Here is a 14,276-nt window from a genome sequence, read left to right on the forward strand (position 1 = left end):
CCCCCTTTGGAGTACTTGTGTGCCAGGAATCAATAAACAACAAATATCAATGCAGGTTTCACAATGGCTTCTGTGCTGTGCTGGCACCGGGCTCCTTCATGCCAGGGCTGGCAGCAAAATCTCCCACAGGGATCTCGCAGGAAGGCGTCCAGCTCGCCAAAGACTACATTTGCTTGTATGCCGTACATGAAAGGGTTTTTTCCTAAGAAACAAACAAAAAAAAAAAGCCTGGGAAGTATTGTTTGTCTTTTGAGGGAGACACTTTTCCATGTGGCATCAGGCTGCCAACTTGATGTGGAGCCACGTGCTGTTCTCCTTAACAGGCTTCCCACATACACGCACAGGGCAGAGGTGCTGGAAGTTGCCCTCTAAAAGGAGCTGAACTAGAAGGTCTGGATTTCTGTAGCTGCTTGGCAAAGGACTGGATCAGACTGTGGAAGCAAGTACAGCTGTGAATAGCAGCTTTCAGGCAGTGGCTTCATCTGGTGTGTCACACTAGTGCCCTGGAAGGCAGTGGACACTTCTATTGGTCTTATCTCAGATTCTTCTGCCTGAGGCTTCCCTTCCCTCTCCCTGCCCTCTTTTTAGGCTCTTCTCCTCTTCTCCCTGAACAACGTGAGCCGCCGATCTGTCTAGATGGCGATGCTTGAAGAGGAACACCTCATAACTTTGCTCAGAGTTTGTAGGACGCCTCTGCCATGTTCTGCACAACTTCTGTTGTAGGGCTGTAACGTGGTCCGTGAAAAGCCAGCGGTTGTGTGGGTCAGCAGTATTTCAGAGCTGGCATCCATGGGTATGGATTAGAGAGCTGCCCACCACAATGCCGGCATGTCTCGTTTTGATGAGGTACGGTCTTGGCTTCCATTCATTGTGTCTGCAGGGGAGCCCGGGGAGCTTTCCAGACATTGTTCTCCCAGCTTTTTGTAGTGCAGCTTTTTATTCCATCGGCATTTACACACCGCTCACATCAGCTGCTTCTGTCTCCTGGATCCATTGCACAGCAGTGCATCTAGCCTCATGTTTTGCTTTTCAGGTCAGCTGAGGGTGGCATGGAATTGTTTTTTGCAGAAGAATCTGGCAATGAATGTAAAAACTCTTGGGTAACAGGAATGAACCAAGTTGCCATAACACTTACCATTGACCCGAGAAGCAGGCTTGCTTTGCCATTGTGTTCATTGTAGGCTCCAGCTTATTCAGCTGAATTCTGAATGTCCCTTGACTATTGCTTCCACCTGGAGTTTGTGAACATTTGGAGACCTCGGCCTGTTGCGTTGGTCTGGGTTTTTGTTTCTTGTGCAGCTGATTGCAGCAGCGTTGCCTGCGATTGCCTTGTCAGTAGTGGCAGTTGCCAGCTCCCTGCCAAGCTGTGTACAACTTTGGAGTGGTTTATATGTCAACTTTGGTTTGGGAATCCTTCATCTAGGGCAGAGAGGGAAAGCTGTGTGTTAGTAAAAAGCTGTCCCTTTCTCTCAAAACTATGCATGTAAATGACTGGTTGTAACTTGTATACTAGAATTCTCCTTGCTGGAAAGCCTTGCCTCTTCTCTCTCCTGTATCATGTTTTATCGCCAGCAATTCTTGAATTCTGCTAGCCGTCCTTCAGTGGCTTCTTGGCAAAAGGTGCATTGCAGTAGTCTGTTCTCACCCAGTTTATAAAAACTCCTCGACGTCTCCAGCAGCTTGAAAATCACTGTGTCTGAAAATGAACTACCTGTTCTAGTTTGTAGTGATTTCAAGCTATTATAAATAGAGACTCTATAAATAGAGAGTATTGTCAAAGTGTGGTGAGGCTGACCACACAGCTCTGTATGGCTAGTTTCAGTTGCTCCAATACGTGCAAAATAAAAATTGTACATGCTGGCTGTTGTACCGATACGGCTGTTTTGAAGAGGTTAAGTGGCTTTGTGCTGCAGTCAATGGATTTTCGTGATGTAGTGAGGTTTGTGTAAATCCAATACTCAGGGTAGCTGTATTGCTGTGAGAGACTTAACCTATTAGCTGGCTAACTTCGTAGATGCCCTTTAAGATATTTTATTTAATGTAGCAGTGCTGTAGCTATAATGATGTTGGAGAAAAAAGGGAAAAGCCAACACCTTTCATTAGGCCGGGTGATAAAGCTGAGGGAAGTTGATTCTTTCAGTCTTTTCAGTGTTGGCTAGGGATGCTTGGGCAAAACTGTTTTTAAACTGGTATAACTAGAGCATGCAAGCTCATGTTTAAAACAAAAAGCCCACCAGAACAACAAATTACTCACGTTAGGAAAATAATCATTGTGGGGAGTTTTGCTTGATGATTCCACAAAACCTTGAAGATTTGGGGTTTTATCTCCTGCTTTTCAAGGAGGGAAATTCTGGACTCTGACTTCTTGTGCACTTTTTTGCTGTTGCTGGATGTGTGAATGGTGTAATTGGAGACTGGAGCTGCAGCAGCTTTGAGATAGAGTACTTCAGTGTGTTTGGGTTTAAGACACCAGAGAAGGAGCTGCTGAGCTGAGCATTTAAAAGAGCTTCCTTGCTGTGGGGGCTGGGAAGGCTTTCAGGTTAGTCACTTAAGCGGTTCTCTAGAAAAAACAAGTGACACGTGGTCTAAAATATGGGGATAATAACTGGGGGAAAATCCTTGCTGAGACAATTCATTCTTAATTGAGAATAAAGCCAAGTACATATCCTTTGCTAGTCATCTTTCAACATGGCATAATTTAGTTGCAGCGTTAGATGAACTCAATAGCATGCTGTAAAATAAATTTGCCAGAGCTCACAAAGTCCTTGATAAGCCCCGAGGACCCCAGGCAAGCCTGTCAGCCCTACCTCGAGTGCAGTGTCCAGTTTTGGGCCCCTCACCACAAAAAAGACATTGAGGTGCTGGAACAGGTCCAGAGAAGGGCAACGGAGCTGGTGAGGGGACTGGAGCACAAGTCTTGTGAGGAGCAGCTGAGGGAGCTGGGGGTGTTCAGCCTGGAAAAAAGGAGACTGAGGGGAGAACTTATTGCTCTCTACAACTCCCTGAAAGGAGCGGGTGGAGAGGTGGGAGTCGGTCTCTTCTCCCAAGTAACAGGCGATAGGACAAGAGGAAACGGCCTCAAGTTGCACCAGGGGAGGTTTTAGACTGGATATTCAGAAAATGTTTTAACACTGAAAGGGTTATTAAGCATTGGAACAGGCTGCTCAGGGAAGTAGTTAAGGCACCATCCCTGGAGGTATTTAAAAGTAGTAGATATAGTGCTTATATATAGGGTAGATATAGTGCTTAGAGGTACGGTTTAGTGATGTCTTTTGTCAAGAGTTAGGTTGATGGTTGGACTTGATCATCTGAAAGGTCCCTTCCAACTAGGCAATTGTAGCATTCCAGGAAAGCGCTCTCTGCTCTGGTCTGGTTTTATAGGCCTTTCTATAAAGGCTTCAGGTAATCATAAGGATGTTGTGGAGTTAACGGCTGCAATTTAAGTTGTGTAATTAAGCTACTGAATAACTTCGCTGTAGAGGGGTGAGTTCTGTTTATTAACTTGGTCAAAATTGGCATGTTCGTCTAGAATGTGCTGGTTCCTGTCCTGATCCTGAAATGAATGAACGCTCCTGGAGAAACAGCTGACAGGAGGAGGGTCCTTGGCTTCCTAGAAGTGCTCTTCCTGTCGATGGAGTGGAGGATTTCACATGTTGGAAATGTGGGAAATTAGAGCTTGGGTTTGTTAGGCAGTTTGCGACTGTTCCAGCAGTCTGACAAATTGAGGTTACAAATGAGCCTTTCCAGGCAGGGAGAAGGAGGGATTTGCCAAGACCAAGCGAGACTTGTCTGCACTTTTGAAGGTGACAAGTAACTTTACAGCAGGCCGTGAAGGTTGTGCCTATTGCACATCTTTTTAGGATGTCTTCTAAGTATCCTTAGAAGGGTTTTGCCCTTCTAAGGGCACAATTCTGTGTGTCTTCTCCCACTGATTGGTGATAATGTGTAAAGACAAAAAAATGTTGCTTTTTCATTTATGGAAGGGGCATATAAGGAGCATACATCATTGTGGTAGTTTGTTTCTGTGTTATCAAATGGATTCTGTCAAACTCATTTGTCTAAATTACTCACAAAGGCGATATCTTAAACTATGAGAAACATTTTAGTAGAACAAGCAGTTTTGGTGTGATAACTCTTACTCCATCTGTTGGACACTGTAGGTGATACCTGTAATTGCTGGAATTGGCCTGAAATATTTTCTAGTAACCGCAAGTTTATCAATGAGTACAACAAACGGATTAAGGTTGTCTGGACCTGAGTTTGTATGAGGGACCTGAATAATAATGCACGAAATAAGCAAGTAGAGGGATATGTTGACCTCGTAATTGCACATGGTTTTGTAACGGTCTGTGACCTCCAGCCATATGTTGGGAAGGAGGAGACTTTCGTCAGTCTCACTCCAGAGAAGTCAGGCTTTCACAATTACTTGTGATTGTAAAGAAGTGTATTTAAACGTGTAAGCCAATGAATAAGTAGAACGATGCAATAAGAATAAGGAAAAGAACTTATATTGGTACAGAAATGTGTAGCTGTTGAGTAGCTATTGTGTAACAAGTGCGAGCAAAAAGAAATGCTTTATATCCAGGGTTCTCTTAAAGATCATTAATAGGTGCCCAGCCCATTATGGAAGAAAACATCTACATTAGTCTCTGAAATTTAGGGAAATTCCAAAGAAGGTCTTGGGCCACGTGCCTGCATGAACATGAGCTCAGTATAGGAGGAAAATTGTCTTATATCACGGCTAGCTTTTTATCTTAGCACTAATGTGACACTATCTTGAATTAAATAAAATGTGGAGAAAGACTTTTTTGCTACTGGGGTTGAGCGTGTTTTTCTAACCTTGCCAAAGGAAAGTCCCTGCAAGTCTCTCCTGATGCTCATGTTCTGTTTTCTGTTAGCTTTTGTTACCATGAGTATGCCAAAGATGAGGTCTGCAGCTTCTTTGGGAAGCGAGTATCCCTTGAGTTGGTGGACTGCAAGCATGAACTCCCCTCTCTTACAAAATTTGCAGAGAAAGCGTATGAGCAAATGTGTGTTGTTTTTTTTTTTTTTTTTTCCTATTTATGACACACTTTCAACTTGCTTTTATTTTTGTCTAGGGTCGTCCAGTAGCCGTCACCCGAACCAAGTGACCCCAAAGAAGAGCGGCCTGAAAAATGGGCAAATGAAGAGCAAAGATGATGAGTGCTTTGGGGATGACATTGACGAAATCCCAGACACAGATTTTGATTTCGAAGGGAATCTGGCCCTTTTTGACAAGGCGGCTGTGTTTGAAGAGATTGAAACTTATGAGAGGAGGAGCGGCACTCGCTCCCGGGGGACCCCAAATGAGAAACCAGCTCGCTATCGGCATGATGAGAACATCTTGGAATCGGAGCCCATAGTCTACAGAAGGATTGTCGTACCCCAGAACGCTAACAAAGAATTCTGCACGGGTATGCCACATCCCTTACTGATAAGGGTGCAAACCCTGCCGCTTTCCTGGGGCACGCATGGTGGATGGTTTTCCCCAAGGGAATGCCTGTCAGCTTAGTGTGGTACAAGCGAGGTCATTCGTTTATGTAAGATTGCATCTGTGCCTTGTATCTACGTCCAACCTTTATTTGCAATATTTCTGAGATAAAAAAATACTTAGATAGGGCAACAAGGTAAGTTTTTTTGCAGTAGGTGAACAAAACTGATGGCTGGATAGCAAGAATGGAAGCTGAACAGGAGCCATTTGAATCCTTGCTTTGATTTCAGCAGCACAACAAACCTGCGTGGACTTGATCGCTGGCTCTTGTGAGGGAGGGATGGTCTCGGGATTCTGGTACGTGGTAGCATGTTGTAATTTGTGCTGTCTTGGTAAAAGGCAGGAGATTTCATGGGCTTCTGATATTCCTTGGCTGGTAGTTATATATTTCCACATGGGTTTGCAGAACTTAAATGTCATCGGTGTAAAAAGAAACAGTTCTGGTTCTTCCCATCCAGAATTGTGAATGTTCGTTGTACAAAAGGCTTTTTATGTGGGATCCCCCCTCCCGCTCACAGTCCGCTGCTGCTGGGTGAAAGATCAAGCTCCAGAAAGCTGGACAGACACATTCACATGTGTGTAAAAAATATCTTTTTCTACTTTGCTTTACCTTAATCTTAATTATAAAAGGAAAGAAAAACTTTTTAGGCAGATGTTTGAAGTATTTGTCAAATGTATCATGAGGGGAAAGTAGCTCAGCATGCAGGTGCCAGCTGCTGGGCAGATGTTCTGCAAGCCTGACTTCTGGGCCTCGCTGCTGCCAGATAGCCTCTTGGATGGAGGTGAAGGTAGCAGGGTGAACTGCCTAGCTGCAGGGAGGCAGCGCTCCTAAAATCGAATTGTAGAGAATGATTATTCGGCTCCTAATCCATGGCTCTGGGGAAGGCTAGAATTGATTTCATTTTATGTTCAGTAGTATTTAATTATTTATTATTTTTTTTTTGGCCAAGCACGAGTTAACGGTGCTTTCACCAGAAGCTGGTTATGTATGCAAATTGGTTTTACTATAAGGAATCTTTTTATTTTTACACATACACATGCGATCAAGTATAGCATATGTACTTTATACCACAGTTAGGAGCAAATTCCCTGTAACTTTAGTCTGGTTGTGGTGTCCTGCCTTTGGTTTGCATGCTTTTTAGCACCTGCAAAATGTAGGAGTGAGGGAACTTTGGCATTCCAGGAACACTTCTTTTCCACATCAGAATAAAATCAAACTTCAGATCTTTTTGTAGACAGACGCCAACTAGCTAATACCCTGGTTGTCTGGCCACTGAGCAGAAGTGTGATCAGGTCCTTGATCTGTCATTCTTTCTCTGCCCGGAAGCTCCATCTGGGGTGTGAAACGCTGCACAGAAGGAAGACAATTCATTTGCAGTGATTTGCTGCTTTTCAGTTTTTTAAAAAAGTCTTTTTTAATGATTCTGCTATACAAGGGTATCATAGTTTTCCCTTTGTGTCATCCATCGTACTATTGATCTGTTCTGCTCTCGAATGAGATAAAAAAACGTACTGGGTCGTATCAGAACTCTTCCAGCTCAGTATTTTGTCTCCAAGGATACTTAAGGAAAAGTGAAAGAACGGAGTAAACATGCCGTGAGGGTTTTCCCTGAGTGCTTTGTCTTTCACAATTGTAAGACTTCCTGAAGCAAAAGTGATAGTTCAGTATTAATAACTTTTGATGAGGCTTTTCTTTCTTCTGCTTAATTTAGCCTATTGCTTTTTAAATCTTTGCATGCTGTCAATATCTTTCAATATGGCAAGAAGCTCCACCAGTTGCCTGTGTACCATTTCAAATAAGCACTTCATTTTTGTGGTGATTTTACTATTCATTTTTAAAAAACTTACTACTTGTCAATTAATCTTCCGGATGGCTTGTTTGAGAGGAGACAGAGCCTCTATGTATGTCTAGTCTGAAACAAAAGCTAACCTACTGTTAGCTGCCAGTTTGAGAAGTATGGCTAACACAGTCTTCTAGCAGTTACCCTTCCTGGGAGGAAAACTCTGACATGCAACAAGCAGCAAGCATCAGTTAGTAAATTCAGGGGATGAAAATGAAATCACGTTTTGCTAAACTCCATTGGCCTTTACTGTGGCAACTCTTGGCTCCCCATTTGCAGCGTGCCGAAGGGAGCAGCCCGGTGAAAAGGACTGCTGTTTCCTTGTTTGGTTCTTGGCAAGTCATGGTAAGCGACTCCCCTCTGTAGTTGCAGGGTCTCGCTAGCCTCATTAGCTACTGTTGGGTGATTAGTCTCCCCTATGGAATTCTGGATTTGTTTGAAAGAAAAGCTGTCGTGTCACATAACGGGCAGGGGATTGCCAACCACAGTTCCCTGTCGCCTGTGCTGAGCCGGGCGCATTCACAGTCCTGTGAACGATGATAAAAGTGTCCCAGTGCTGTGTCTCTCGAGATGTTTTTCCCACAGAGGGTGACTTCCTTTGTGTCCGCTGAGGAAGTTTACTTTTGCTTAGGAAATGCTAATGGCTATCTAGCAAAAGCTCTTGTAAACAGTTGTAACTCGCCTGCTGTTTCTGGCATTCAGTCTAGCGCTTTTTGGAGCGAGTCAGCCCTCCGAGGGACAGAAAGATATTCAGTGTGCTGGGAGTAATGATGGACTGTCACTTGAAAAACATCCTGATTTCTTTTGTTTAGCAACTGGAAGGAGAATGTTAAGCTGTAGGCAGCCTGTGTCTCTTAGTGGCTCAAAGAGCAGCAGCTGCTGAAATGAAATGAGAGTGCCAATAGCCCTGAAAGCCATGAATTTGGATATGTCTGTGGCAGGATTTCTCTTTCTGCTTCTGAATTCTCCCTACGGAGCTGTCTCTGGACTCCTAAGGGGAACTCTACTTGCAAAAAGCACTTCCTAGTTATAGGAGAAGTAAGTACTTCATAATTTTTTTTTTCCCTAGGCCAATCTTGAAGATGATTGTCTTAAAAGAGCTCTGGCTGATAGAATAATTATTCTGTCTGCTATAATAGCAGAAACAAAGTGATGCTGGGGATTGACAGTGAGCTAATATCCAGCGTTCATAGCTGTGAGAGAGGAAGAAATCTGTGAATTCTTGCATGCTCTTTTATGCCATGTTTCCATGGAGCTAGGAAATAACCAGGAGTGTGCAGCGATACAACCAGCAAACTGCTGACGCCAATTCTCCAAAAGACTAATCTGCAGGGCTTCCCACCCGTGTTTTTATTGCTGACTAAAATAAGTCCATCCATGTAGGATGTAAGCAAAGCTTGATAAACGCTTCAGTGCACCAGGATGCTTTTCTGAGAGCTGATTTTAAGGACCCAGGCTGTCCTGTAAGTATACTAGTCTGTGTTTTAGAAGTAAGCAGGGATTGAAGAAGAGGATCTGTTCTGAACACAAATAAAAACCTGAAGCTAATAGAATTTACCAGGTCTTTGATCACGACTGAGCTGAGCCCATCCCTGGGGTTCCACATATAAATCTCTCCCAAACAGATAATTAGTTTTCACTCTTTGGGGCTGGCTGCTGTTGATGTGTCTCCCTATTTACACATGATGCTTGAAAGGGGAAGTACAACTCTTGAACAGAAATCTGCCCTCCCTGGAAAGGCTGATCCTTTTTATGAGGTGTGAGCTGTCTTTTTCTACTTCCAGGGCTGTCCAGCTAGAGACCTGAAAAGTGTGTGTTTGTCTCTGTTCCTTCTGCTGGCTATCGGCATTGAAAGGATCGGTGTTTGAACAGCATGGTGTTTTGGGATCAGGTCTTTTAGCGGCAGCTGCAAAGCCAATGTTCTGCTGGTGTGTTGGAGGGGTTTGTGGTAGGATGGAGTATCTCCGTTCATCACCAGTGACTCTGTATAATATATTCTCAAGCATACTAGACTTCCCAAATCATTCTCTCTTTTGCAGTTCATTTCCCCTTTCCTCTTAACTTCATTTCTGCCAAGAAAGTGTCTTTATGAGCACACTGAGGTAAGAGAAGAGCTGTACGCTGCGTAGGTAAGGTATGTACTAGTAAGGCTTTGTCCAAAGCGGGTTCTCTTCTCGTTAGTGCTGTTAGAGTAGAAAATGCTCTGATCCCATCCCAGTGTTTCTTCTGGAAAATAAATGGGATTTTTCAAATTCAGCTGCTATAGAAATTTGAGATAGCCACCTGTCAGGTGACAGCAGGACTCTGTTCAAAAAAAAAAATCAGACTGCATGGGTATTTCTCTGTCTTCTCCCTAACCAGACTTCGAGCCTGTCCTTCAAGAAACCTTTTTTCCCCCCAGTAAGGAGATAGCAAAAGAAAATGTGCACTTAGAAGTAAAATATGTGCAGCAGGCAGAGCTGATGTGCCAGGGTCGGACTAGAAAACTGAGTCTGTTCTGTGAGGATGGTGCCGACAGTATGGCTTTTTTTTGTGTGTGCCATGTCCTTGACTGACTGTTCTACTCTCTAGCTTTTAGCCTTTCAGTCTATGGATGACTGCCGTACAGCGATTGTGTATATTGAATGTGTGAAGTGTTTCTGGGATCTTTGAGTGCAAATTAAGTTCACTTTATCCAACCGCAGGAGAAAACAAAGTGGTCATGGGGCAATGTCTCTTTGTCCCTCCAACGGTTTTTTTGCTCAGCCAGAGGGAATTGTGCGCTAATGCTGGGAGAGGCTAACATTAGAACGTCAGCCAGAACTCCTGCAGAATTTGTCTTAATTAAAAATAATGATTATTTAAAAAAAAAAAAAAATGTAGCCTGTAAGGCTGTGGATAAAGTTTGTGGGGCAAGTAACTAAGTTGTGCTGAGTCTGCAGGCAGGTGGCTCCAGCTTTACAGCCAGCAAAAGACAGCAAATAATGTCCTGTTTGCCTAAACCGGACAAGACTTATACCTGCTTCACGTAACTGTGGCTTAGACCATGAGCTGTGTAGCTCTGGAAGCAGAGTTATTTGTTGCTTAAGTAAGGATTTAATGGCTTTACATCCAGCTTTCAGGAGATCCTAAGTCTAGTTCCATCTCACCCATTCCTGCAGCTTGCCTGTATTTATTTGTTTTAGCTGCTAGAGTGCTGCTGAAATAGTCAAGAGAAAAGTTAAGGCTTGCACACTGAGACTTCAGCAGCAACCCTCTCTTATTTTTCTTTTTTCCCTGCGTAGAAAGCGTTTGGACTTCAGACAGCAATGTTGCTCTGGGCTCGTTTGGGGAAAAACCTCATATTTCAGTAACTTCTAGAGAGTTAGCTCAGTCTTTCTGCTGGCATAGGGTGTTTTGATCTGACCAATACGTGCATAACATGGCATAGTGAAGCTTGAGGAGATAACTTGTTCATAGTTGTAGTCCCCAGGACAGAGTGTGCCTCATAAACGGGGAATACTTCGTGTTTCATCAGGCTTCAGCAATACTCTGCGTGTCACAAAACTGTTTAGTCTATATCTGCCTTTTTTTTTTCTAGGCAGCTGTAAAATACATCTATTTAATATTAAAAGACCTGAGCTAATTTATTTTATTACCTTCATTACCAAACAATAAAGATGCACTGTCCAACCCAAACATAATTAAAGTTGGCAGGGGTTCAGTTTTGTTGCAGTAGTGTTATTGTCTGTGGGTTTACGCGTCGCCTCCTTGATTGCTCTCTGCCAGAGTTTATTTAGCTCCCTCAGCCTGGTTTTGATAAGCCAGTCTGACTGGTTGGACCTTGCGTGAGTGTGAAGAAGGGAAGTTCTCTTGGCATTTAAGCCTGCTCTTGAGAGGGGAGCAATTAGGACAAAGTGTAGCACTGGCGTGCTAAATGCAAGTTCGTCTCATGCTGCCTCCCAGTAAACCTCTCTGCATTAACCCACTGGGCACTGGGTTGCATCTAGCTGCTGGTAAACGTGGGTTTGCTAAAGCTTGTGGTCTGGGGGAAGTGATTGAGGGAAAGATGTAAATGGTTACAGAGAGGACACTGGCGACACTCATGCTAAATTGGGTAGATATAGACTGTCTATATGCTTCACCCTTCTAGTTTGGGGAGGTCTTGCAAAATTTAAGCAGGGAATTGGTGACCCCGCAGTTCAGAAGGAGCAAAAGGAAAGTTTCGGATTAGCAGAGGATGTGTCCCGTCAAACTCTCTTTGGAGAGATCCTGACCTCAGGTCACTCATTCCACACCCTCCCTCAAGCTTGCAAAACATGACCTTTGCTGAAGTAGCAAAAATATGAATGGGAAAGAAGCTGAGCTGAGCCTTGTGTGACTCCTGAGGCTGAGAAGGGGGTGTGAGTGCCAGGCAGGTGCGTGACTAGTGTGACGGCCTTAGGATTATTAGTGGCTTATGACTCCAAACATTCAGCGGCTGCTATCGGGAGTCTGAAATGGCTTTGATAATGTGCATGCTTGCATGTGCATTGCATGTAATGAAAGACTATTAGTGGAGGTAGCTTAATCAGCAGTTAGCATGCAAGGTCAAGTGTTTGAACACGTTTTGGCCCTCTGTATCTGCAAAACACTAGCTGGTGAGTTCAGAAATGAAGGCTAGAAGGATTCAGCAGAAACTACTCCACAATGTTTTACTGCTACCTTACAGGAATATATCCAGTTTGACTCTGAAAACCTCAAGATGCACAAAACCTGCCGTTTCCGCCGTACTTTGACTTCGTGGTTTGTGACTGGGGCGCCCTGGGGAAATATGGCAGTACAAATAATTCCTCACAATTAAAATGCGCACTGCTTTTCTCATTTGAATATTGCACTTGCTTGTTACAACTGGTTCTTGTTATGTTTTTTTTTTTTTTTTTTTTTTTGTCTGCAAAAGAGCCTGAGCCCATGAGTAACTGTTAGGTTTCCTCTCTGAGCGGATGTGAACGCTGTGCCTGCTTCACTTTGAGCTGGTATTGCTGCAGAGCATTTTTGCTGGGCCACGTCACGTTCCTATGACTTTTCCCCACTAGCTCAGGTTGTCTGAGCCCTGCCGTGCCCCTTGGCGCTGGGCTGCCATCAGCACCCAAGTGTCTGCCTTCGCCCCAAGTTCAGATGAAGGAGAGTTCACGCATTGGCCTGACATTTGGCGTTGGGCCTGAGCTGTAGCAGGTGTTGGTGTGAGTCCTGGACCTTTCTCATCCACTGTGCCCGACTCCTGTCCATCTCATCTGCCTGTCCCATTTCTGTGGCTGAAGATAATCAGGGGTATCTGGCTGGATGGATATATTTTTCTCACCTATCACGCTTTGCCCTTCTTTCTCTGTATACCATAAGTAATTATCTTTAGTTTCCTTGTCCTCCACTATTCTACATACCACCAGAAAATTGCCATGGTTCCCCTCAGAGCGAGCTGCCTTTTGGTGGCAAGGAATCATAGAATGGTTTGGGTTGGAAGGGACCTTAAAGCTCATCCAGTTCCAACGCCCCTGCCCTGGGCAGGGACACCTCCCACCAGCCCAGGTTGCGCAAAGCCCCATCCAACCTGGCCTTGAACCCCTCCAGGGATGGGGCAACCACAGCTTCTCGGGGCAACCACAGCTTCTCTGGGCAACGTGGGCCACCCTCAAAGTGAAAAATTTCTTCCTGATTTCTAATCTAAATCTCCCTTCTTACAGTTTGAAAATCCTCTGTATTTACTTCCAAGGAGAGTTTATAGATGTTACTGCGGGGTTTATTTCTGTGAAATGCCAGCTTGGCCTGCTTGGAGAAGGAAGATATAAAGAATCGTCCAGAACAGTTATTCAGGTTTAGATTTTTCGTACCTGCTCATTCCAGGCAAGTTTGCTGTAGAAGCAAGGGGGAAGGATTGTATTCCTACTGCGGACACTGTTCTCAGCGCTTAACAAAACCTCTCATTTGTTTTTCCTTGAGCCGTGTGCTGGAGCGTTTCCTGGCTCACAGACCAGGCTGTCAAAAACATCTGAGAAGTATTTTTCTACAGACTTCATTCTTTCAGCCGCATCGCTCCCCCGCTGCCTAAGTGTATCGTGATTCAGCTTTGGTGTCTGAAGTCGGCCCTTCTGGCATGGCACAGCTCGGGTGGTGGTGACACCTACCTCATCAGTGGCTTGTTTTGCTGTGACATGTGGGTTAGGGGCTGGAAGTTTGGGGCTGGTCACTACCGATGTCTGGAAGCATCATGCAGCCAAAGCTTTTTAGGTGTGAAATCTGGTTCTTCTGACTTTCACAGTGATTAGGAATTCTTATATGTGTTTGGGCATGGGTGTGGGTTAAAGCCCTGGTGGCCTAGAGGCTACTAAGAAAGAACTTAATAATCTATAAATCAAAAAGGCCTTCTCTGTCCATGTGTTCCTAAAATTGCCAGCTGCCTGATGGATTTTCCTGGAAATGTATATTATTTCAAGCCCAGCAGTTGTGTTTAGCGGTCAGTACTTCACTCAGACAGGGAAAGCTGACTCTGATGCACTAGTTTGGATTCATTCGATGGTCTTGGAAGGAACTTGGATTACTGGGTTAAGCAGACCCTTGGTAACAGCTAATAAGCCTTTTCACTGTCGTCATTTAAGTGCTGTGGTATAAAACCTTACCAGACTACACCATTCTGAAAAAGTCTCTGATGATATGCATTTCTGTCTTCCTTCCTCTGCTCTCTTTGAACCCTAGACTCCGGGCTGGTCGTTCCAAGCGTGTCTTACGAGCTTCACAAAAAGCTGCTCTCGGTTGCTGAGAAGCACGGGCTGACTCTGGAGCGGAGGCTGGAGATGACGGGAGTCTGCGCCAGTCAGATGGCCCTGAGCCTCCTTGGGGGACCCAACAGGTAAAGCTGTTCCCTCTCACTCTGCTGTGGGTTTTTTCCCCTCTCAGCAGAGCTCAGCTTCTCTTGTTCTGACAAGCGGGGT

General features: G+C 44.4%; 1 protein-coding gene across 2 annotated transcripts in view; it reads left to right on the plus strand.

Annotated features, from left to right (window-relative positions):
- EDC3 (enhancer of mRNA decapping 3) overlaps positions 1-14,276 on the plus strand; it is a 29,889-nt gene that overhangs the window by 8,500 nt on the left and 7,113 nt on the right. For both annotated transcript variants that reach the window (XM_063345501.1, XM_063345502.1), the window contains exons 4-5: positions 5,100-5,435; positions 14,041-14,194. In XM_063345501.1, coding sequence (XP_063201571.1) covers positions 5,100-5,435; positions 14,041-14,194 — 490 coding nt within the window. The remainder of the gene's footprint in view (positions 1-5,099; positions 5,436-14,040; positions 14,195-14,276) is intronic.

This window comes from Chroicocephalus ridibundus, chromosome 9, assembly GCF_963924245.1.
Source record: "Chroicocephalus ridibundus chromosome 9, bChrRid1.1, whole genome shotgun sequence".
Taxonomy (NCBI): Eukaryota; Metazoa; Chordata; class Aves; order Charadriiformes; family Laridae; genus Chroicocephalus; species Chroicocephalus ridibundus.